Source organism: Falco biarmicus, chromosome 2, assembly GCF_023638135.1.
Source record: "Falco biarmicus isolate bFalBia1 chromosome 2, bFalBia1.pri, whole genome shotgun sequence".
Lineage (NCBI taxonomy): Eukaryota > Metazoa > Chordata > Aves > Falconiformes > Falconidae > Falco > Falco biarmicus.
Genome location: NC_079289.1, coordinates 68,895,821 through 68,919,240, shown reverse-complemented (window position 1 = coordinate 68,919,240; position 23,420 = coordinate 68,895,821). Strand labels below are relative to the sequence as shown.

At 41.0% G+C, this 23,420-nt stretch overlaps 2 protein-coding genes across 5 annotated transcripts in view; both read left to right on the top strand.

Moving 5' to 3' along the window:
* The window catches only part of IL18R1 (interleukin 18 receptor 1), a 52,915-nt gene extending 31,222 nt beyond the window's left edge, over positions 1–21,693 (top strand). For 3 of the 4 annotated variants that reach the window (XM_056327851.1, XM_056327850.1, XM_056327848.1), the window contains 10 exons: positions 6,746–6,877; positions 7,966–8,233; positions 8,335–8,509; positions 9,828–10,002; positions 12,258–12,326; positions 12,583–12,703; positions 15,216–15,370; positions 16,229–16,366; positions 20,241–20,411; positions 21,046–21,693. In XM_056327851.1, the coding sequence (XP_056183826.1) occupies positions 6,746–6,877; positions 7,966–8,233; positions 8,335–8,509; positions 9,828–10,002; positions 12,258–12,326; positions 12,583–12,703; positions 15,216–15,370; positions 16,229–16,366; positions 20,241–20,411; positions 21,046–21,419 (1,778 nt within the window). In that variant the 3' untranslated portion in view covers positions 21,420–21,693. Of the gene's footprint in view, positions 1–6,745; positions 6,878–7,965; positions 8,234–8,334; positions 8,510–9,827; positions 10,003–12,257; positions 12,327–12,582; positions 12,704–12,949; positions 14,068–15,215; positions 15,371–16,228; positions 16,367–20,240; positions 20,412–21,045 lie in introns of those variants that run through there. The other variant, XM_056327852.1, reaches the window with a different exon arrangement.
* Positions 21,694–22,037: 344 nt separating this feature from the next.
* SLC9A4 (solute carrier family 9 member A4) overlaps positions 22,038–23,420 on the top strand; it is a 45,208-nt gene continuing 43,825 nt past the window's right edge. The window contains exon 1 of the mRNA XM_056327854.1: positions 22,038–23,288. The gene's annotated coding sequence lies outside the window, so the exon portion shown is untranslated. The remainder of the gene's footprint in view (positions 23,289–23,420) is intronic.

Here is a 23,420-nt window from a genome sequence, read left to right as displayed (position 1 = left end):
AATCTGACTTTTTAGAAAAATTGGGCAAATTCAGAAGTGACTGTGTCTGTGAAGAGCTAGCTGTCAGTAAATCCTGGGAATAATCTAAATATTCATGGCAAAGAGATCTCTTGAGGGACTTCTTTATGGAGTACACCACATTTCTGAATTCAGGCATTCAGCTGGAGACTCAAGCCTAAGTACTCAGCTCAGCTGTGATAACAACGTCTCTATCTGTGTATAGTGCCTTAATATGTAGTATATTAAGCACATTTATTTATGTAGTACTTAAAGAAGATACTGCCTTTGGGAACTAACTACAAGGAAAGAGCTCATACTTCGGAAATTAAAACTTCTGAGAACCTCAGGATTGTTGCCAGCTGCCAGCATGATGAAGGAAAGTCAAGCAACACAATCCAAATAGCATTGAAGTGCTGCCAGCGAAGTGAGACCTTGAGACCTGCAAAGGCAGAGCCATGAGGATCACCAGAGGGATCATGTGAAGGGGTCCTAGGAGAGTCTAAATTGTTTAGACTTGTAAAATGAACAGGAAAAGGAGCAGTAGCATTGTCAAGAAATGCAGACAGGAAAAGAAAAAGCACTAGAAAGAAGAGCTGTTTAAGCTAAGGAATGGTATTCACGCAAGGACATGTGGTCATGAATAAATTTACAACGGGCATTAAAGCTATTAGAACAGCAAGGTTTCCTATGGGAGTAATGGGGAAACTATTCTGACCTAATTTTGTGCTGGAGCACAGGAAGTTTCAGAAAGAAAACCCCTAATATGACAATGGGCGTCCTTGTCAGTTTTATGCTTCTTGGTTTGCAATAAGCAGGCTAGACTATGCAATAAGCTGGCTAGACTATCAGGGAGGGCAAGGAGGAATATCCGTGAAATTTGAGGTGCTAGACAATCTTTTCTAATTAACTGCTGAAGACTGTGAGAGTGAAATGGTTGTGTGTACTTGCTTTGCTCTGTCTCTGTTGGCAAGCGATCTGTTTAGTTGTTAGCAAATCCAAAGTACTTCTGTGGCACTAGCCATATTACACCCTGATGCCCAAGGCAGAATGCACTGTGGTGCAGCAAATCTGTATTAAATAATACCACCTTCCCTTATTTCACAGAGGAGTAATAGGTGAGTTACCCCACCGCTCCATAAGCCCCCCCTTGACTGTATGCCATTTCACTGATGCTATAACCTTGTAGAAAATGGACAGACGTTCATGTTTATTGTTCAGACACCTCCTGTGATAGTAGAACCAACACCACTGACTCAGTGTAGAAGATAATCAGAGCGGAAAATTTCTTACCCACTCGGTGTTAACCATAGCTGGGCAGAGGAGGAGGTGATGTGTAAATGTGTTAAGCCAGAATAGTACCAGAATACTAAAGAGATGTAATTCTTCCATCACTGTAAGACTACACTACATACACACTAAGATGGTGCATTTCCCCCCCTGCTTCTTGTCTGGCAAAGTGCTGGAGCGAAAGTGAGATGGACAAGGTAAGGTATGGACCCCCACCTTGACTTTCCACAGGGGTGGGGAAGCGCAATTTCCTGGAGCTGTAGCACCAAACACACTAAATGTGTGAGCGGGAGGGTGAGTGAGTGAGGGGGAGGAGGGGGAAGAGAGAGCCGAAGCAGGGAAGGTGTTCTGAAGGTGTTCCCCTCTCCTTTATAAACTTGCTCTAGCGGTGAAGGATTATTATGAACCTGGGAAGTACAAGGATGTGAAGCTGCTTGTTTAGCACATACGCTACTTTTACAAAAGGGGAAGGGGTGAACTGGAGCAGAGGCTCAGACAAATTTTTGGTACTATTTGGCAAGACTTTCATCCAGTGTAGTAACAGTATGACACACCATTCAGTCTTCTGGCAGCATGGCTTTCAACACTCTATGTGACTGATGCTTCTGTTGTATTTCTAAGATCTGCTCTGAGAGCTGGACTGCTCTACTTAATTTTTTGAATGTAATAAACTTATTACTTGGAGAGTAGGACAATTAGTACTTAAAATTAATGAAGTATATTTTGTGTCCGCAAGATGTGTCTTTGTGAAAGAACCATCTTCTCTTTCCAATAGTCTGAGCAATGGCTTGAAAGTGGCATGGGCTTGATTTTATCTGTGTTGAATTCTGTAATTCCTTCAGGGGAAGAAGAAAGTAAAATGCCTTTTTCGTTGTTGTCAGAAACAACACCTTCAAAAAGCTTTACTCTTTATAATGAAATCTACAGAGATACATCGGAGCCTTTTGTAACCTATAAACCGAATGAATGGTTTGTACTGGAGCAAAACACTGAAAATATTTTAGGGGGCAATCACCAAGCTTGATCATCAGTGGGCTCTGTTCTGGAAAGAGCAGAGAGCTAAATACATGGTGGAAGCTGAGACTACAAATCCTCTATCTCCAAATGCTCAAAACCCAACAGAATCAAGTGTTAATACTGATCATTGCATAAAGGAATGTGTACATAAACAGGCAACATTGAAATCCTCTGTTATACAGCAAAAAGATTTTTTTAGCTTCTTGTGGAAATTGAGTAATTGACCCAATCTTCACTAAAGAGAGTGAACTTCACACAAGGAAAGATGAAACAAGTTCTTGAAATAAGTCTGGTGCAAACTGATGGACCTATATATTTAGATAACTTCTATTGAAGTAGGGAGAACTGGAGTCTGAACTGATGGCCAGGTGCTCTCAGATGCTTTTATGTAGTTTGAGTCACCATGGAGCCTCTTTTGTGTTTCACATCCATACAGGAAGCCTGGAAGGGGGGCTGGACCGTGCTGGGACTGTATATGCTGAAGCCTAGCAGGTCCAAGGGGCAGGTCACAGATAGCTGCATTTGGGTAACCAAGTCTTAACTGGGATGACACAGAAAGAAAATAATAGTGTGTCACAGTCCCCTTATAGTGCCCACTGGAAGGTCGCTGAGGAGGCTAAGGGTAAGGAGAACTCGGCTTTTATAGTGAATGTTATTCAAAACTGGGTAGGAGTGTGGTTCTCTTGTAGATTTCAGAGATCACACGCTTTTTTGAACCATCTAGTGGCAGCATTTGGGCAAAGAAGAAATCAACTTTTATCCTTCCTCCTCTTAAATGAAGCAAATGAAAAAGTCCAACACATTTTTGCATACAATGTAAATAGAAGATTTTAGAACCCAAAAGGCTTTGATCTTTTACTAGAGGCAAAGTTTTTTCCCCTGTTCTTTTTACAAGAAAACAACCCGGAAATTTTGAACCTAACGCAGCAAAACTGAGAAAGGAAGGGATGATGACAGTGAGGTAGAGGAAATTCCTGTAAAGGAAACAGATTCAACACAGTGCACAGCTAGAACTAACCACAATTCTTATCATGTAGTATAGGATGTGCAGGTAAGATTTTCAGATAATTTTTTTTTTAATTATTATTCTAGCTTTTAGCTTCAGATTCTAGCCCTCTCTGTTCCATCTGCTTGACAGGTGAGTTGGTTTTATTGTCTTAGAGTGTGTGTTTTAAAGTAAATTGGTTTCAATTGCTTGGTCAGAGAAAACAGTAGTGTCTTGTCATCAGATTGCTTTTTCTGCTTTATAGGTATGGTAAAGCTTTTTTCTTCTTCTGTGTGATTATTACTAATCTCACTTCTCAAATCAGATTAGGTTTGCCTTTCCATTGGTGTAAGTCAAGTACAAGACACAGGAATTGATAGCTCTGATGCTGAAGTGATTTTCATCAGGAACAGAACAGCAGACTGTAAGACTGCAGCATGCCATTTTTTAGTAGACTTCAGATATATGAAACTTGGTGCACTCTCAAGAAATTGAATTTAATTTCTTTTACTTATATGCTATGTAAATACACACAAAATGCTATGAAATAGACATTTATTGCTTTCTTTTGAGAGTCCTTTAGGAGTTGAAACGTAGTCAAAATAATTCAGTTCTTATTCTTCCCTCTTACATTTTTTTACCACAGGAAATTATGCTAAAACCACATTACTTTCCTTTGTATATAAATTACTTTCCAATTAAATGGCATCCTAAATCTCTAGACTAAGGATATGATAATATTGGTGTGTGCGTGGCAGAGAAAGGCAGAAAGACTCTTGATAATACATTGCCCAGAGTGCTTTCTTTTTCTGACAGATACTGAACAAGATAAAATGAGTCACTAAATACATTGAGTCACTGAATCACCTTGAGTCCACCTGTAGTGCAAATACATTTGAACAGTCAGTTTAAGATTATCCTGCTTCGGGTACCCCCTTCCCTTGCTAACTGCCATCTGCTTCTGCTGTGAATTTCTCTTCCTGTCAAACACACTTGCCAGATGACACTTCTTAATTTCACATGCTACCATACTTTTTAAGCACTATAAAAATGCAAAGTTTCTGAAGTTCTCTAATAAAAGTATTATCAGTTAGCAAAAAGATTGGCAGTGGTGTATTTTCCCATGGCTAGCAAAAGACAATGTAAAATTATAAAGGTTGCTAACCAAAGCTGTCACGCTCATTAGGTAACTGTTCCTGTTCACACTTCTTCCCCGTTCTTGGTGACCTTTTGAGCTTGAGGAGGGCACTGCTAGCATGGAAGTAAACTAGAAAGCAGAGAGATTGTATGTCACTGGCATTATTAAATGCTTTGCAAATGGTCACTTGATGTGGCTTTGCTGCATGTAGCCTGCATGTCCCCGATTACAGACAAATGGGCGGCGGGGAAGTAATTCTTCCACTGCTCATCTTGTGCCAGGTCAGGCACTCCTCAGGTAGCTTCTGATGGCTTAACAGAGTGAATGAGTCACCAGGTCAAGGGACATCAGCTCATCGGTTCACGGGACTGCAACACTGAAATATACACAAGGCCTGTGGGTCCTGCTTGCTACTGGCACCAGTATGCCTTTGCCACATGGGCTGTTGAGTGAAATGAATCAAAACATCTTCCTTTGTTTCATACAGTATTAATAAGGCTAGAAATGCAGCCCTAATGAATGTCTTGAGGGAGGTCTTTATGGCTGTCATCAAAGCAGATTCAAGGTCTGGATCCATTGGCCATTTTGCAGTGCATTAAAAGTTTAGTGGGGCTTTTGCCCAGTGCTGGTAGGAAACCGCCCTTTTATTCAGATGTGTATTGGCTTGGAGTTTCAGGATGATTTTAAAAGATGTATGGGGTGATGACAGCTGGCAGCAGCCAATCTGTAACAAAGCACTGAGATGGGTTAAGACAAATAAGTCAACCTATACTCCATATGACCTCTGAGAGTAAAAATAGATCATTCCATTCACTTGCAAGGAACAGAGGCATGCTGAAGAGAATGGTGACTAAAGTGCTCCTCTCTACACAGAACAGCTGCCTGAAAACATGCAGAGTGGGAGTTCTCTTCACGTCTTTTATTAGCTCAGTCTGCACTGGATGCTCTCTTGCTGCCTGCATGAGTTGTGTTTGGTTTGCATGAGGTGACAACAGACAAAGGACTAGCTTTTGCCCAGCCTTTTCTTTTTTTTTTACCTTGGGCTGGGTCAGTGCCTCTGTAGGAGCTGGGCAAATACAGAGTCACTCTGTATTTGGCCAAACAAGCAAAGGAAAAACCTCCTCGAGGTCTCAGTTGCACAACAAACAGTTGTACAATGTGAACATCAGAAAAGCATGTGGCCTTTACTCCTGAATCAGGCACTCCAGACACGTCAAGCACAGGTGTTGAATATCTTCTTACTAAATACCCTATTTAAGCCATGGCTGTTGAGTGTGCATGCTTGACAGCCTGCCTTCCCTCTAGCTTGTGGCTGAGAAGGCTGTGGGATACAGATCAAACCTCTTAGTAGGAGAGGTAAAACCCTTTGTACAATAGGGTTTGGGGTTTCACCTTGGACAGGATGTTGTAATATAGGGGTCTAGGTGCAGATGAGTGCTTTTTGGACTTGCTCCCAAATCCCCTGGGTGTTTCCAGCCTCAGCTCACAGATGGCACACCACAGGGCTGATACCTTGTGATGGTGTGCATGTTACCCTGTTCAGCAGGTCTCTGCTAGGGTCATTCAAGCAGTGTGGTGCAGAAGTGAAGCCTGAGGCTTCACATGCAGGTAAGTCATGGAAAAGAAGAGCTTTTTTAGGTTGCTTTGCTGATGCTAATGGACATCTTTGTGTATGTCTGTTTTAGCTGGTAATAAAGCCCAATAGGAGCATGTCTCTTGGGTGAAAGCATTAGAACCCAAGACCTGGTGTCCACACAGTGCATGCTTTAAGGATTTTACCTCTGTATAGTTCTACTCCAGTGCTATGGACTTAATGCCATTTGCACCTGCAGGAGAAATCCAGTTTATGGACTCTGGGCCTGTTGGACTTCAAGATACAGCAGAGCTCTGTGGATTTTTCTCAGTCTGTTGCTGATAGCCGTCATTAGCTAAAGGCTGATTTTGTTATTTGGTATCTCCCCTCTCATCTCAGAGGGCAGGTTCCTCTTCTAACAGCAACAGCTGCTCAAAGACCTGCATTTCCACTCCAGATGTGGAGTTTTGCATTGCTGTAAGTATAACCTGGAAATCCATTTGTAAGCAGCTCTATGCAAGATGTATTTAAAGAGACTGTTGCATATATTTGAATATCTTCTATCCTGCATTTGTGTGAAAAAGTAGGAGCAGGAAGGGCACTACAACCCCCATTTTTAAAAAGCACGATATATAAAAAATACTGTTTGCTAAATTTCCTAAAGCTGTGTAATAAAGTATATAATTGGCTACCTATCTTACTAGAATATTAATTTAAAAAAAATATCTTTTTTCCTCTTTTACAGAAAGCAAGATGATTCTTAAAGAAAATGTTTCAGAACACCAACCAAAATTGATAAAGAAAATCATACTCACTTTGTGCTGGATCCTAGCATTATTTGTCAGTGGGGCAGAAGTTAGCGAGATTAACTTGCTGGGTAAGTGTCTGCTTAGGTGAGGTTTGGTGTTCATGGTGCTTTCTGATAGCTGAGAAAAATGGATCTGCATTTTGCCATGCCTTCATGAGTTTTTCCTGAACCTGTTTGTGTTTGTGTCAGGCAAACAGCTGTTTCTAGCCTTTCTGCAAGCTTTTAAAGTATTGATAATGCAATTTACCCTCAATATGATTAAACATTCCATTCCCTAATGAAAAAAAAAAAAAGGGAAAACACAAGGGAGAGTTCCTGAGAACCAAATGGAACAAATGAATTGGGGAGAAGAAGGAAGAGAAAGGCATGGCAAGACCAAATATATCAAAGTCTCCACCCACACAATGTGTCCAGAGGAGCTTGATCTGATTCAGTTTGCAGAGATAAACTGAAACTTGCGAGTCTCCCAGGTGGGCAGGCAAGGAACCAAAGGTTTCATGCCCTCCTGCCTGCTGAAGTGAAACCCTGCCATACTTTCCAGGGTTACCACATCCTGACTGGCAGGACAGGTTATGCAGCAAGGTCAGTCAGCTTTTAGAGAATTCAGGGTTATGATGGATGAGCACAGCTTTCAAAATAATAGTAATAAAATAAATAAAAACTTCAGTAACAGTAACCGAAACATAAGAGGGAAAAGTTTTGAAAGAAGAAAAACAATAATACTTGTAAATCTTCCCCTAAATAGGGAGTGTGGTGGGCAGGCTCTGCTGCTTCAGGTTTGTATCTGTCCCTTCTCCATTAACATGAGGAGAGCTAGAAAAGCTGCATCTACTTTTCTACGGATGAGTTTTAACAGGTTAGCACCCATGTGAAAATCATCAGTTCACTAAAAATCCTCAGCTACTTTCACATTAGGCTTTTGAAAAAGGCCTGGCAACCTTTGGAAAACTTTGAATAAACTTTTGAAAACACTGGCATATTCCATGTTTAAGGAAATAACTCTCTATTAGCCCAGCATCCAGTCACATAAAAAAACTATTTAACACAAAGAAAGGCAAAGTTATATTTTTGTAGTATCCTTAGTTTTGTTTTGTTTGTGTTTTTTTAAACATGATGACTTTCAGGTGGCACTGATATCTTATTGTTCTGCTTTTTAGGATGTTCCCACGCTGAACCTCAAATACAGTATCGTGCAATTAGTGGTGAGGAGTTTGTTTTACAGTGCACTTTACCAGGTAGAGATGCTACTCACATTTATAACAACTCTCTTCTAAAAGAACATAAAGTGAAATGGTTCTGGCATCAGAAGGATAAAGAGCCACTGAAGGCTATCAAGGAAAGTTCTAAACCTGCTCTCCAAGGTGATGCACTTTGGTTTAAACCAGTAAGGGACAGTGATTCAGGGGTGTACATCTGTCTGATACGGTACGTAATGGAGCAAAAGGCTTATTTTTCTAGACAAGAACAAATTGTTTTTAGTTTTGTGTATTAAATGTTAAACTTTTTTTTTTTCCTGCATCACTCAGGGAAAAAATCTCATGTCTCAAAATTGTTTTGGAAGTACAAACAAAGGCGGCAGCCAAATGTTCAGGCTATGACACAAATGTGCTGTATCTTCTTGCTGGCAACGGGAATTCAATTACTTGTCCTGGGACAAAATGCTACAGCCATATAAAAAAGCCAGATGTAAAATGGTACAAGGTAAGAGTCACTCTCTTGAGCATTCAAAAAAACTCAGTGGAGGTATAGTTTTAGGACTAGTTAATGCTCACAAGCCATAGGTTCTTGAGCTCTTTGGCAGACAATGCACCGTGAGAAATTCAACCCAAAACCAGAATCTCAAATTGCTATATATCAGGTTTGTGCCAAAGAAATTTGCCACATCCAAAATATTATTTCATGAAATAGAAGACTAGAAATGCTTTCTCTTCAGCTAAGAAATTGAAGTAATTAATCAAATGAAATGAAAGAAATTAGATTCTTTACAAAACTGAAATATGATTGAAATTTAAAATTTTAAGTTTTGTTTGGACATTTTAAGTGCTGAAAATATCAAATATACTAAAGAAAAAGTAGGGTTTTTAAAATTATTTAATGTTTTAAATCGTTCTGTCTGAGACTCCCATTTTTAATGGAACACTACTCCACTGAAACATTATTGACTTACTGTTTTTCTAAACAATGACTAAAATATTTGCAAGCTGAGATTTATTCCTATTGTGTTTGTAAAGAGTGTTAACATACCATCTAAACCTGTATAAATGAGCAAATGAAAATGTCTGAAATTTCAACTGTGCATTTTACTACTGGTATTATTTACATTATTTATTCTATCAAGTAGAATTATGATCTAGTAAAATTTACTCTTAATTTACTTGCAAACTTTAAATGAGGTACATCTTTATCTATATCTTGATCTGAAGCCCACTGAATTTAAGGAGATTTTTTCCATTTTGCATTAGTGGATCTTTTTCAGGAATTTGATTTAAGGAAAATTCTTAATGGTTTTAGATAATATGAATACACTAAGCTGAAAAATAGTGGTGCTTTTCAAAAAATATTTTACTTTCATTCTTTTAAAAGTAGTGACAGTGTTATCAGTCTCAGATGATTCAAGACCATGATTTACTTCTCATAAAAGAACATGAAAATGTTTTCAAAATAATTTATTTATGAAATAAAAAATACCCAGTCCATCAAAAAAGTCATGCTTTTTGTTGCTTTTTAGTAATAGGAGTCTAATATAGATTAGGTTCATGATTTCACATTTCTCTCACCACAGATTTTAAATTATTTTTTTAAAGATATAATAGTATGTGCATATTATAGACCACAATTTTAAATTTTAATTTAATTTTTATTTAACTGATAAATGTCCTCAGACTCCTAAGAAATCCTTCTTTGGGCTTCAGTGGAAAGAGTTTGATTTAGCCCTACTGCCATGTTAGTCTTGTCCAAATAGTTTAATAACAGCAACAGCAGGACTTCTAATTCCTGTATATTCTTTTCTTTGCATTAGGATGGTCATCAGATAACACGTAAGAAAAGCAGACAAAGCCTAAAGCTTAAGCATAATGAAATCTACTTGAATCCAACCTATGAGATCGATGCTGGAACATATGTGTGTGATTACACCCTATATGACAACAATATCAAGTGGACACTGAGAACGACAGTGACAGTAGAAGTCATTGGTGAGTAAGATAATAACACAGAACAAAATACCTGAAGTAAAGTGTGTTTTCTTTGTTCTTTCCTAACAAATTTATGTCTCTTGTTCAGGCTTTTGTTCTGAAAAACCCATACACTGAATTAGTTATATGGTAGTTAAAATCCTCTTCCAAGTGTTCTGAGGACATCTTGAGACATCGCCTAGAATCTTCAATGTTCAGTAATAACATGTAGTATACAATGCCACCATTTTCAAGATCTAATTCCACCATTGATTTATTGTAGTTCCTAACAGTGGGGGTCAAATCTACAAAAGGGTTTAGATCTTGTGATCTGGGAGTGGAATTCATGACGCTCCAACAGATGTCAATCTTATCCAGGTGCTCTATGGGGAGTGTTAGGAAGATGCTCACATACTAGGGGGAAGGAGTGCTAATCCTGCATGGGAACTGTGTACAAAAGCAGTGTATCTCAATCCCACTTCTGTCCCTGATGTAGAGGCTTGTGGGAAGGTAGGAGTTAGATAAAAATATCATTCCTTGTGGCATGGATGAGACCTTCATTTTTTTCACTTGACAATGATGACGAAGGTGATGTCAGTGGGATCACTGCCCATCTTCCACATAACTTTTTAACAGCAGGGGAAACAGGAGACCTGGGAGCAATCCAACTAACAAACAAGCCATTTGTTGTTGCATGTGCTGTCTGGGGAGAATCATCACTGCCTGTATGACCTGTTCTTTTAGGCTTTGACTGGATTACTAAATAAAACTGTCCAGAACTCTGGCATAGTGATATGGCATGGTTTTATGTTCTCCTTCAAATCATGGTGACCTGTTCCATAACGTTTCCTGTCCTGCGCTGCCCTTCAGGCGAAGCCCAGATATTGCCTGGCAGAGTGCTGTTGGACATCAACACTGTGCAAGGGAGCATGCTAGCAACTCAGGATCAGGAACGAGGGAGACTGTTTAGTTTGCTAAAAGAGAGATGTGGTTATGCTCTTCTCCAGAGTGTGGTAAAATGCTCTCATCAGACACTCCAGTCACATTGGTCAAACACAGGTTCCAGAGGAAAGCATAGCTACATCTAGTCTAGATCCTGAAATGGTTGGGCTCAAGTACAGCTGTTTCTGTATGACAACAGCACAGGACCTATTCTCAGCGTCCTGGTGGAAAGTGGGCCACTCTGGAAGGGAGAACAAGGTTTTGGGAGTGAAAGAAAGGTGTCAGGTGAAGCAACCTGGCTCTGCAGTCTAATGAGGACAGCTCTCCACTGGAATAGCTGGTCCCTTTTTTGCAGATGTTTGATGCATTTGGTACTAAGAAGTCATGGGAAAGATAGATGCACCCCATCAAGACACGGCCTGCAAACCACGTCTCACCACCATGTCTCACCAACTTTTGAGACTTCTATGTGCTGGGTTACAATGTCTGGTGCTCTTTCACTCTTCTCTCTGGCTATATTCCCACAATATTTTCCAAGAAGGCATGATCTAGCTCCACTTTTATTGTGATCTGGGTGACCCTGAGCTAACACACTGAGCTTCTCTGTTTTTTTTCCCTCACTTCACAGTACAGTCAGAAAAACACTTGAAAGGTGCCAGATATATATACTCCCTCTGAATCTTGCATACACTTCTGTGCTGTGGCTTGGTTTTTAAAAAAAAAAAAAAAAGTAGTGTAATATAGCATGGTTTCCTGCAGAACGGGACTTTCCTAGAATATCAGAGCCGTGGTTTTAGCCCCTTCAGGCTGTTTTTCTGGAGGCTGAGTAATTGCTTAGTAGATGGTATGAACCGTGGGTGTCATTACTTGTGTCCTTTGGCAGCTCTTGTAATGAAAAAAACATGGTTATTTTAATGCGGGTACCTGTGAACAAGGTGTCTGTGCTCTATGTGTGCTAATTGGGCATGGAATGGGGCTTGACAGGGAATTGGTATGTGGACTGCATCCTTCAGGGGGTTTTGCAATGCAGAGGAGCCAATTTCTGAATCCTAAATAAACTTAAGTGCAGGCTAGATCCTGAGCTCCTCAGCTTAATAAGGTGGCAATGCCTCTGAGTAACTGAGATAACAGGTCTGTAAGTAGCCATGTAAGTTTTGTGGACAAAATTCCTTACCTGCGCATTCTCAGACACCTCAACCATAAATCATCCTTTCAGACTTGGGTGTCTAATCTCCACCTAACATTTGAATTAGAAAATTCTGCAGGATATTTTCTCTGGTCTTCTGCACTGATGATAATATTTTAGTTATTAACAGCGTTCCTGTTCATTGCAGCAAAAACCACTACCCATCCACCAAACTTCTTGTATCCCAATGGTGTGGTGATCCTTGAAGCAGAGCTTGGTAAGTTTCAATTCCTCATCTGAAAGCAAAAGAAAATGTTTAAATGAGGTATTGATAGGTAATGGTAGGTCTTGATGAAGCAAAATGGCTTTGCTCTCTGAGTTTGAGAATTTTACATAAAATGTATATATTTCCTTGATATAGATCTTTGTGGATATTAAAGGAAGGATCATGTGTTATACAGATCCCAGGCTATTTATAAGAAAAATATTCTGGTGATGTCCATGCATGGTTTTCTGGTGCTAATTTGTTCCAGGAAAGCCACTTGAACTGAAATGCCATGTACAGTTTGGATTTGAAAGATTTTCTCCAATGAAAGTAACATGGAGAAGAAACAACAAAGAAAATATAAATGAGAAATTGATTCAGGAAACAAGGTAAGAAAAAACCCAGTAGTCTGATTACTACTACAATCAGCAGCTGTAAAAATTGTTCTACAACAATTTTACTGAATATATTTTACTGAAAGAAATTCAGAAGGCTCTATTCTTCGACATATTAATGTGTGTGTCCATAAACATGTGACAGATACACACTCCACATACAGAAACACATATTGGTGGCCATAAAGTCAGGAACTCAAACTTTCTGCACAGTCTTAACTCTTTTTCCTAAAACTTTAGCTCATGGACAGCTTCAACATGAATGGTGCTCGTCTTGCCTGTGTCTGCATCAGCTGTTTTCAAGTGTTCCTCCTGTTGTGCCTTGCTAGCAACTCATATAATCTATCTTGAAAGTTGTCTCTGAGCGGGGGAATAAACCAGATCAGTAAGACAGTACTGTGGACATTGAAAGGAGTTTGGGTGCCTCAGACCCTGCGGTGAGTTTGAGTCAGTCTGAGGTCTTGCAGTGCTGAATTTCAGGACACTGGATTTCAGGAATCTTCCCTGTCAAGAATTAATCAGACTCTGGAGAGAAGCAATGTATGGGGGAAAGGCTTCCTGTGACTTGGGGACAACCCATATAGTCACCACGCTTCTCTTTCCTTCCTGTACTTCCCTGTTTCACTCACATGGTGTCCAACTTGGGCAAGAAACATAGTGGAGGAAACACAGGCAAGTGCATCTTTCACTATGCAGTTTTTATCGGAAAACTTTTCTGTACACTGTGGGAAGCAAAAGCCTTGCTGTCACTGCTAAAATCAAGTTCTTAAGAGTCATATGGGAAAAAACCCCAAATAATGATATCTCCCTCTTTCTCACATACGCCCTTGCTCTCTCACATGAGGTAGACTGGAAATCAGATTTTCCTTGTATTTTTCTAACTTTTGAATGTTTAGCTTTGTAATGTTCTTACCAAGTTTTTAGCTTTTTGCATGCATACAGTTTCTGTTTATTTTTAAAAACTCTAATGAATAAAACATTCCAAACAGACTTTCAATACAGATTGAATCCTTGCCCATGCTCATGCCTGTGTGTCTTCAGTTAGCAGAGGTAGGGCCACAGTAGACTGTCATTTTGCGGTGACATGATATAAGGTGACTTCAGGACCACCTACAGACACCTGTACTTACACAACCTTCATAGAATCAGGGAATCAATCATAGAACTGTTCAGGTTGGAAAAGACCTTTAAGATCATAAAGTCCAACTGTTGACCCAGCACTGCCAAGCCCACCACTAACCACGCCTCGAAGCACCACACTATGCATTTTTTTAAAAACCTCCCGGGATGATGATTCCAGTATCTCCCTGGACAGCTTGTTCCAATGCTTGACCACCCTCTCAGTGAAGAAATTTTTCCTAACATCCATTCTAAACCTCCCCTGGAGCAACCTGAGGCTGTTTCCTCTTGTCCTGTCACTTGTTACCTGGGAGAAGAGACCGACCCCCACCTGCCCACAGCCTCCTCTCAGGCAGCTGTAGGGAGCGATAAGGTCCCCCTGAGCCTCCTTTGCTCCAGGCTAAACACCCCCAGTTCCCTCAGCTGCTCCTCATCGGACTTGTGCTCCAGACCCTTCACCAGCTCCGTTGCCCTTCCCTGGACACGCTCCAGCACCTCCACGTCCCCCTTGCAGTGAGGGGCCCAAACCTGAACCCAGGATTTGAGACGTGGCCTCAGCAGTGCCGAGTACAGGGGGACGATCACTGCCCTAGCCCTGCTGGCCACACCATTTCAGATACAAGCCAGGACGCTGTTGGCCTTGTTGGCCACCTGGGCACACTGCTGGCTCATGTCCAGCCGGCTGCTGACCAGCACCCCCAGGCCCTTTCCCACCAGGCACTTCCCAGCCCCCCTTCCCCAAGCCTGTAGCGCTGCGTGGGGCTGCTGTGACCCAAGGGCAGGACCTTTCAAAGAGAAATGCTGAAACTCAGAAACCCTGGGTACTCTAGAGCAGTTACAGACACAGATCTGTTGCCCACAACCCTCACTCACCCCCAGAGATTTTCCTCTGTTATCTCTTTATTTCCTATACTTCTGTCTCTTACATCTGTCTCGCTCTGCCTATCCTGTTCTTGTTCTTGTTAGCCCTGAGCAAGAGGCTGTGCTGTTCAGCCTTTTTGCCCAGCTAGTTCTCTCTTGGTTCTCCTTTTTGAAGTTCCATTTCTCTGCCTTTCCTCTAGTGGAATTTTTTACATCTTAGAAAAACACAAATAATCTTATAGAAGTCAAGGAGGGCTATATATTTAAATCTAGGCAAGTGTTTTAAGTATTTCACTGAGTTGACAAATTAAGAATAAACCGTTCAGTCTGCAGACCTTTGATGTTAGTATTTTCTTACAATGTAAAAACCAGAGAGAAGTTCCAAACCAGAATATGGCATTGCTGTTAGAAGTTCAAGCTGAACTTTAAGAAGTTGCACGTTCCTCTTAATTTGTATTTAAGACATTTGGGGATTGTATGAATAAACAGCAAAGATATCATGCAAATACATATTTTTTCTCTTTAGTGTTTATCCAGAAGGTTTAAAGGGGCACACACTTCTTCATGTTGCAAAACTGAAAGAAGTTACTGAAAGGGACCTCAGAAGCAACTTCACGTGCTTTGCTGAGAATTCGGTGGGGAATGCCACTGGTGTAATCCAGCTGAAGAGAAAGCAGAGAGGTAAAACTATCTTCCCTTGAAGACAGATTTTGATTTACTCACTGCTACAAATTCAATTCCCATTGACACTGACTTTTTAGCCAGCTGTAGAAGTTTCTTGAAACTGAATGGGAAAAGTTTGTTTTGTCATATGTCTAGAAAGGCATGTTGTTCTGAGGACTGCTCAGGACAGGGGTATCTGGGGACTTACTGCAGGCAGGTGGGTCAAGTGGAAGCTGGAAAGTAACCGTGAGGAAGAAGAGGAGAATAGCATCTCTGAATATTAATAGGAAATCTACTAAACTGAAACAAAGTGGCTGCTGAAAGAAATAATATTCCTTGATTTTCATAGGATATTTCTGTTTCCTTAGTCTTTAGTATGCACGTTTCTGAGAAGTTACCATAACTGATATGAATGTGTCAGCCTTTCAAACAAAGGCCAAAACCAGAATCAGTGTGGAAATTAAACCATTGAACCCTAGTTCACAGTGGAGATTCATCACGGGAGTGGCACAGGAAGTCTCCATCAGGGCACTGTCTGCAGCTGTGTGTGTTCTGATGTGACTTTTCCATCTCAAGTAACGACTGCTCTCAGCCCTGCTGAGTGGCACCACAGACCATTTACTCTGTGCCTTCCATCACAGATTGGCTTTTCATACCATCAAGCGGATGCCGTTCAAAAAGCTCCCTGATGGTGAACTGAAACTCTATGTTAAGGCTTGCAGCTAAACGAATTACTGACTTCCCTAAAGTTTGCCGGCAGGGCAAGAATGAAGATTGTGAGATGGTTTGCCCCCATTTCTGGACTGAGTTTTTCATCTAGAGTGTCAACATAATTTTGGAAAGCCTGAGTTATGATAGACCCTTTTCTTTCTACAGTGTTTCTCTTATATGTACTATGCAGCGCCATTTCTACTCTATTTGCATTCCTCTTGTGCACTGCCCTTATTTACCAGCACTGGATTGAAATAGTGCTGATGTACCGAAGTTATCTGGTCCACAACGAAACTACAGGAGGTAAGAAACATTGTGTAATATTGATGTTCTCCGGTTTTTCTACTGCCTTTTGCTGTGTGGGTTAATCCAGTGTGATTAATCGTTTAGTTAAATTCTCTTAATGACCCTATTCTCTTTGAGCTGATACAGAGGTTGTTAAAGCTAGCAAGGTGCCCAGTGGATTCAGATGAAAAAAAGCCAGGCAGTGTGGAGGAAATATCTAACACCAACTGAAATATCACGGTTAGCCTTTTACAAGATCCCTAATTTACCCGTGGAAGATCAGAGTAGGAAGTTGAACTCTGGCAGTCCTGTTGCAGGGGATAATAGAACATTTCCAACACTTTAACCTCATTCTTCCAAAGCTTTCAACGAAGCCTGTGGACAAGAATCAAATGTCGTTGCAGAACTAAGGGAAGGATTCCAGAGTCTATTGTATTTTTCACTTGAAGCCAAATAATTTCTCAGAAGAATAAACAAAAGAGAGAAATAAGATGATCTAGGGCACCAACAGAGAAGTTTATTTTTGAGACATATTCATATTTCCTGTCTAAAAATTATGTTGACCATCTTGACATTTACTCCAGAGTCATCAGCTTTTGATATTTCAAATCTCCATAGCAGCATTGTCCCATCATCTCAACTTAAATGGGCTTCTGACACAGTAGGCAGTGTAAAAATGTATCAGAAATGACTGTGCCTACTTCAAAGAACTTAACATACCATTCTCTTATTGGCTTGAAAGAAATCTGATAGTATGTGCCCTAGGAAATTCTTCTAAAAATTCTTGAATCTTGATGCAACTTGAGATGCAGGTGTCTGTTCTGCTTTTGTGTTTGTATGCATATATGTAGATTATACAAGAGTGTGAAATAACTGTATTTAGATGTCTATAAATACATATGCAATGAGACAACTGCCCTTTTGGAAAGTATTTTTGTGAGCCCTAAGACAGCTGGCAAAAGCGATTTGGGAAATCACTCAAAATTTCCCCTCTATTTGGTAACAAATTGACTTAAGAACCTCTGGGAATTTCCCTCAGAGCTCACCCTGATGTCAGTAGGACAGAGACAGACCTGCCAAGATTTTTGCACTGAGGCTGAAGACACCGTTGTGTTCCACCGTCACAGCCTCTGTCCTGCTCCCTGACTCTCATGTACTGCATGCACACAGCACCATTTGCAGCATGCAGGCATGGAGTATGCAGACCAGCTGTGCCTACCCAGATAGTTCTCTGCCTAAGGTCATTTGCCATAAAATGTGTTCTCTTCCACAGGATTATGTCCTTCTCACTTCATGTGGATGCATATCAAGTCACCTGAGGTCTGAAAGGGCTTGCTCATAGAGCAGAAAAGCAGTAGTTATGACTTAATTTTGCCATTTCTTCCTTTCCATCATTTCTTCCCTCCCATCCCTTTTAGCACAGAATCAGAGAACCGCAAAATCTCACAAGGTTGGAAGGGACCCCTGGGGGTCGTCTGATCCCACATGCTGCTCAAAGCAGAGCCAACCCGGGCCACGTTGCTCAGGACCTTGTGGACAGAGAATCCACATCCTCCCTGCAGAACATGCTGCAGTGTTTGACGCAGTCTCACAGTGCAAACTTTTTCACTAACATCTCATGAGAATTTCCCTTGTTGCAACTTGTATCTGTTGCCTCGTCTGTTACTGTGCACCTCAAAGAAGAGTCTGTCTCCATCATCTCTGTATCCTACCGTTGGTAGTTGAAGACAGTAGTAAGGTCAGCTTTTTTCTCATGCCTCTTTAACCCTTGGGCTTCCTCCTTAGCCAATTCAGATACATCTCTTAAAAATCTTGCCTTTTTCCCCAAGGAGAAAGAAGCAACGTAGAAGCAGTGATACTAACATTTATAGATCACATATGCAGTCACTTTTCTTAAGCTGGGTATTCTTCATTTTCTACCCTTTGGGCATCTTAAATGTCTGTGCAAATGTTCCTTAGGTTATAACTGTTCTTCTGTATAATCCTGGGGGAAAAAAAAAGGTCCTAGTGGTGCTTACTGTATACTTGTTTTTAACTTGCTATTGTAATAGTAGTATTATAAAGGAAAATGGTGGTGTATGTATTAATGGTCATTGTCTAATAAGATTGCAATGACCTCTATGGGTGAAATGAGGAATATGTGGCTTGCAGTGAAATTTATTGTCATTTAAAAACTGTTTTCAAAGGCGCTTCAATTCAGGGTGTAGCTGAATTGGAGTTCAGCTAAACCAGTCCAGTGAACCCCTGCCCCACCTTCAATTCCCATATTAGTCCTGCGTGCCTGCTGGTGGTGGTTCACCCTTGTGGGCCTAAATCATCTCAACCCAGCAGAAAAACCACTCGGTAAAAGACAGTGACTAGCTAGCAAATTGAATCTACTTCCTCTGTTACCACCAGAGCTTCAGCACGAGTGGAAGGAAGTGGTGGGAGCGTGTAGCCAGGAGGAGAGGGGAGGAGCGGAGATGCAATGTGTGTTGTCTAATCACATCCTTGGCCTCCAGTGCTAATCTGCACACCTATGTTTTGTTTAGATTATATACTTTCTGCTATGTGCCCAGCTCATGCATGTTGTTAGTTTTCTCTGTGTTTCCTTTGCTCCTTGGAATCCGTATGGGATCTTCCAGATCCTGTGGGAACTTGATGGCTCTAGCTCAGGTTTGTGATCCTAATCTTACATCTAGGGATAGAAATCAGGAGCTTGACACTGAGGCATGGGGTGATGATACTCAACACCATTACTTAGATGTCTGTGCTGGAGGCAGGTATCTCAGTTCCCATGCAGTGAAGGAGTGGTATATGGTAAAATCCAGAGAGCTTCTCAGCTCACCCTGTAGCAGCACCCTGCAGTAGCATCCTGCGCTAAACAGCTTCTTTCTTTCTTTCTTGTTTCTGTTAACTGTATTGACACATGATACAACTCAGCTGATTGAACATAGGGTCTGATGTCATTTGAGCTGCCCGATGATGTCCTGTCATTCCAAAAGATTTCAGTCTCCAATAGTTTGCACCTCAAATTGGACAGTCTCATCAACCTTAGGACACCTTAAATGTCATCAGGCAACAACATATGAGGAACTGGACTGAGCTCACTGTGCTTTTTGCTTTCACCAGAAATGCTTTTTGTTTTCTTCCCTCCTCCCTCAAGTTAGCTCCAATTTTATTCAGCAAATAGATAAGATTTGCTTTTGCCTTGTAGTTAAGAATGGGCCTAACCTGGGTCATTGGTACCAGGGTGTTTCAAAGCTGAGACAAGTTCTTCATATATTTTTCATCTGCACTTCACAAACATATTCTTTTAATGAGACTGCAACAAAGTTCAGGAACTGGTCAGTACTTGATGTCTGAGCTGATACTTGGATCAGACTTAGGCTTTGCTACTTGCACCAGTCTCTGATAGAAACATACTGTATGAAAATAGCGCATCTTTCGCAAGCAGCTAATATTTAAGATAGTTGTTCCTTTGAAATTCACTATTTTTTTCAAAAAGGTTGTGCATTAATGAGTATTTTTGGAATCCGTGTTTGGGCAAACAGAGAAAAGATTGGGAACCATTCCCTGCAACATGGATTTTGCCTGAAAGAGGCCAGATCTCCCACTGGTGAAAAGTGGACTGTGTTTGTGAAAATGCAGATAAATGCCTGATTTAACCTTCCTTGCACCAGTAATCTGTAGCTTCCTCATTTGCTTTAGTAGTCTATGTTTAGAAAATTTGCAAGAAAGTGAGGACTAAAGGTTGGCTTTGGGTAGCTGGATGGCTGTACTTCATGATCAAGTGATAATTTTAGATTTGTGTTGTGCCTACTTAAATAGATATAAATGAAAACTGAGCATTAAGCAAACAGCTGAATCCTTCAGACAGACTTGTTAATGTATACGGTGTTATTTATTTTAGATGGCAAAGAATTTGATGCATTTGTGTCCTATGCAAAACTAGACTCTTCTGAAAGTGACTCTGCTCTAATTAGTGAGGAAAAATTTGCCTTGGAGCTTCTTCCAGATATGCTGGAAAAAAAATACGGATATAAGTTATGCATTCTTGAAAGAGATATCCTTCCAGGAGGAGGTAAGATCCCTGTGAATGGTAGAAAATATTCAGTTCCTTATAAAATTGGTTTTCACTTTCCAAAAAACCTTATGCACCAGATCAGCAAATGGTATATTTTGGTACTGGAGCTTCTGCTCAAATCTCATCGTGTTTTGATCGTTATATCTGTCCCCTGTACCTGAAGCATACATACATTTGAGTGTGGTGGCTGGGAGCTGCTAGGCTGAGACAAAGCTTCTTGTCCAAGAATTTCTTTGCAAGCAGACTCCATTCTCTGAAAAGAAGACCCCAAATATTTCAGTGGTTGCTTTCTGAGCAACTTCAGTCAGTGCTACCTGCAGCAATTAGAAAGGCCTCAGTACCTGTCCCTAGGAGAGACAAAGACAACTCAAAGTGTCCCTTGAGACCCTGTATGAGTAGCAACAAAGTGTGTTGAGGTCTCAGCTGTGACCTCCACCTCCTGAGCAGCAAGTTGTGTACTCTGGGCTATGTAAGAACAGCCATGGTACCCTCTGATAGCGAGCACGTTTCTAGGGGTTATGTGACTGCTCAGCATCCCTATTTTTTGTTTTCCTTATTTCTGGGTTTTAGCTGTTGATAAGATAAAAATGTTCGTTATAGAATGCAGTAACGATTGCCATTTCTTCTCTAGCATACACAGATGAAGTTGTTACAGCTATTAAACAAAGCAGACGAGCAATAATTATTTTAAGCCCAGCCTACGTCAGCGGACCAAGCATTTTTGAACTGCAGGCAGCAGTGAACTGTGCATTGGAAGACAAAAAGATCAAACTGGTATTAATAAAGTTCCAGGCTTTCCAAGAGCCAGAGACTTTGCCTCCAGCAGTGAAGAAAGCTCTTCGGATTTTACCAGTCATTACCTGGAATTCTTCTATTTCTGCTGCTCCAACCAAGAAGTTCTGGAAATATGTGTATTACCACATGCCAGTGAAAACTACTAAGGTGCTGGGAAACTGCAGCCTAAAAGGCTTTTTCCAAAGGTTATTCAGCCTGGTATATCAATAGCAGAAATTTCAGAGGGATGGCAGCAGGTTCAGGAATAGTGATGTAAAGGACCTTTTCCACATCAGCTGACCACTGTGGACTGTCACTGCACTCAGCAATAGCTCACTCCAAAACAGTGAGGATGACTGCAGTGTGACAGTGCTGCAGCCCCACAGTAAAACTAAGTGCATGGCGCACAACTGTAAATGTGAGCTATCTTTCATAAATTATTATTTTATTATTATATTTATTATATTTATTATGTTCTTTTGCTGTTATGTTGAGGCATACATGTGAATATTTTGTTCTTTGCACTGTATTTCTTCTGGAATATTTTTATACTTGTTTTCTAGAAAAATATTAAAAAAAAGGAACTCCAGAGGAAGCTTTCAGTTTAATTTTCCTGTGCAATCTAGTGGGACAAATCCAAACTCTTTAAATGAGTTACATCCTCCTGTGGGAGCACCAAGGAAGTACCGTGGAAGACTGCTACAACTGGGTATGTTGAAGGGATTGAGAAAAGAAGGAACACCGCGTCAAGGCTGATCCCAGGCACCTCCATCCTTTCTGCAATGGGAGAAAGCATTCCTACCAGTTGCAAAACATCTCATCTGCTGGCATTACGGGTGTGTTGCAGTTATAAATCAAAGTCCTGGTTGTCACAGCTAGTAGATTTCCAGGGACTCTGAAGTCTCTCCCTTGCAGCCCTCTAGCTGCTAACTCTCCAGGGTTCATATCACTTACTCTCAAAGCATCTCGCAGCCTGTGTGTATATGGCTGTAGCTAAGTGTAATGCAATGGTTAGTGGTATGACAATCTGAGTAGGAGAGCCACTGCTCTGATGTTCTGCTGACTTCATTTGGCCTTCAATTTAACAAATCCTTGGTTTATAATGCTAATTGAATAGCTCATCTGCCAGACTCTTTGCTGGAGAGAGACTTCAAGAAATACTGCTGTTAACAGGACTGGTATACTGAAAAAAGAACAACTTTTTTGGAAGCAGGCTGGACATCATCCACCTAATTTTGTATTGGGTTCAAAGCTTTCAGTGGGATGAGCGGTAGTGGTGCTGTGGGGCAGAAGCAGAAGGTAGTGCCTCATGTAGAAACAGAACATCAAACGTCATCACTGGCTGTACCACAGAAAATTTTGACACTGCAGTTGTAGCTGCATTAGGGATTTAATTCAGATAATGATAAGGTTTTGAAGCAAATCTCCCAGTTGTCACCAGTTGTTGCCTTTTGCTTTGCACTATAGGGCATCGCAGGTGTACACATTGGATACCTTTCCATAGAAAGTCAAGTGAAAGACATTCCCCACCAATGAAGAGCCATTAAGTCCGTGGGACCAGTTGGCCTGAAGGAATCCCCCTGAAACACACGCAGTGCAGATGTGGGGTCCTCAGTACTGGTTGTTTTGGAGTAGTCTGCACTGTTTTCCAGCACAACCAAATCAGCAGGCAATTTGAATAACTTGCAAGTAAATTAAATTTACTTACTTCTAATGTATGTAATACAGGCTTTAGCAACTTCTACTATGTGCAGACACTAATATGTTTGCTCACTTTGTTATCCTAACAGTAAACATGGTAGCTGTGGTGGAAAGAAGAGACTCACCTTTTAAAATAAATGTTCCATAACGCTGAATATCGTGTTGGAGGAGGAGAGGAAAACAAATGCCAAATACAAGACAATTCAAGATCCAGTTCTAGGCACGTGATGTGACTCAGACCTCCCCCTGGTTATTGTTACAGTGTGCTAAGTTACACACGTACATTCGAGAGAGAGAACACGTTTCTAAACGAGAACGTAGTTTGGGCGCTCCTCCACCAGATGTCCCTGCCGTGAGCCCTGCGGAGTCTATTTACACACCGAGTGGCTTTGTCACCGGGTGAGACAGGGCCAGTGAGCAGTGCCAAGTGTGGTACCTGAGGTGCCAGTTGCGCTGGGGCGGCAGACGGGGAGTGAGGGCAGGAGAGGAAGGTCCGGACCAGGCTCTCCTGCCTGCTCAGGGTGCCACTGT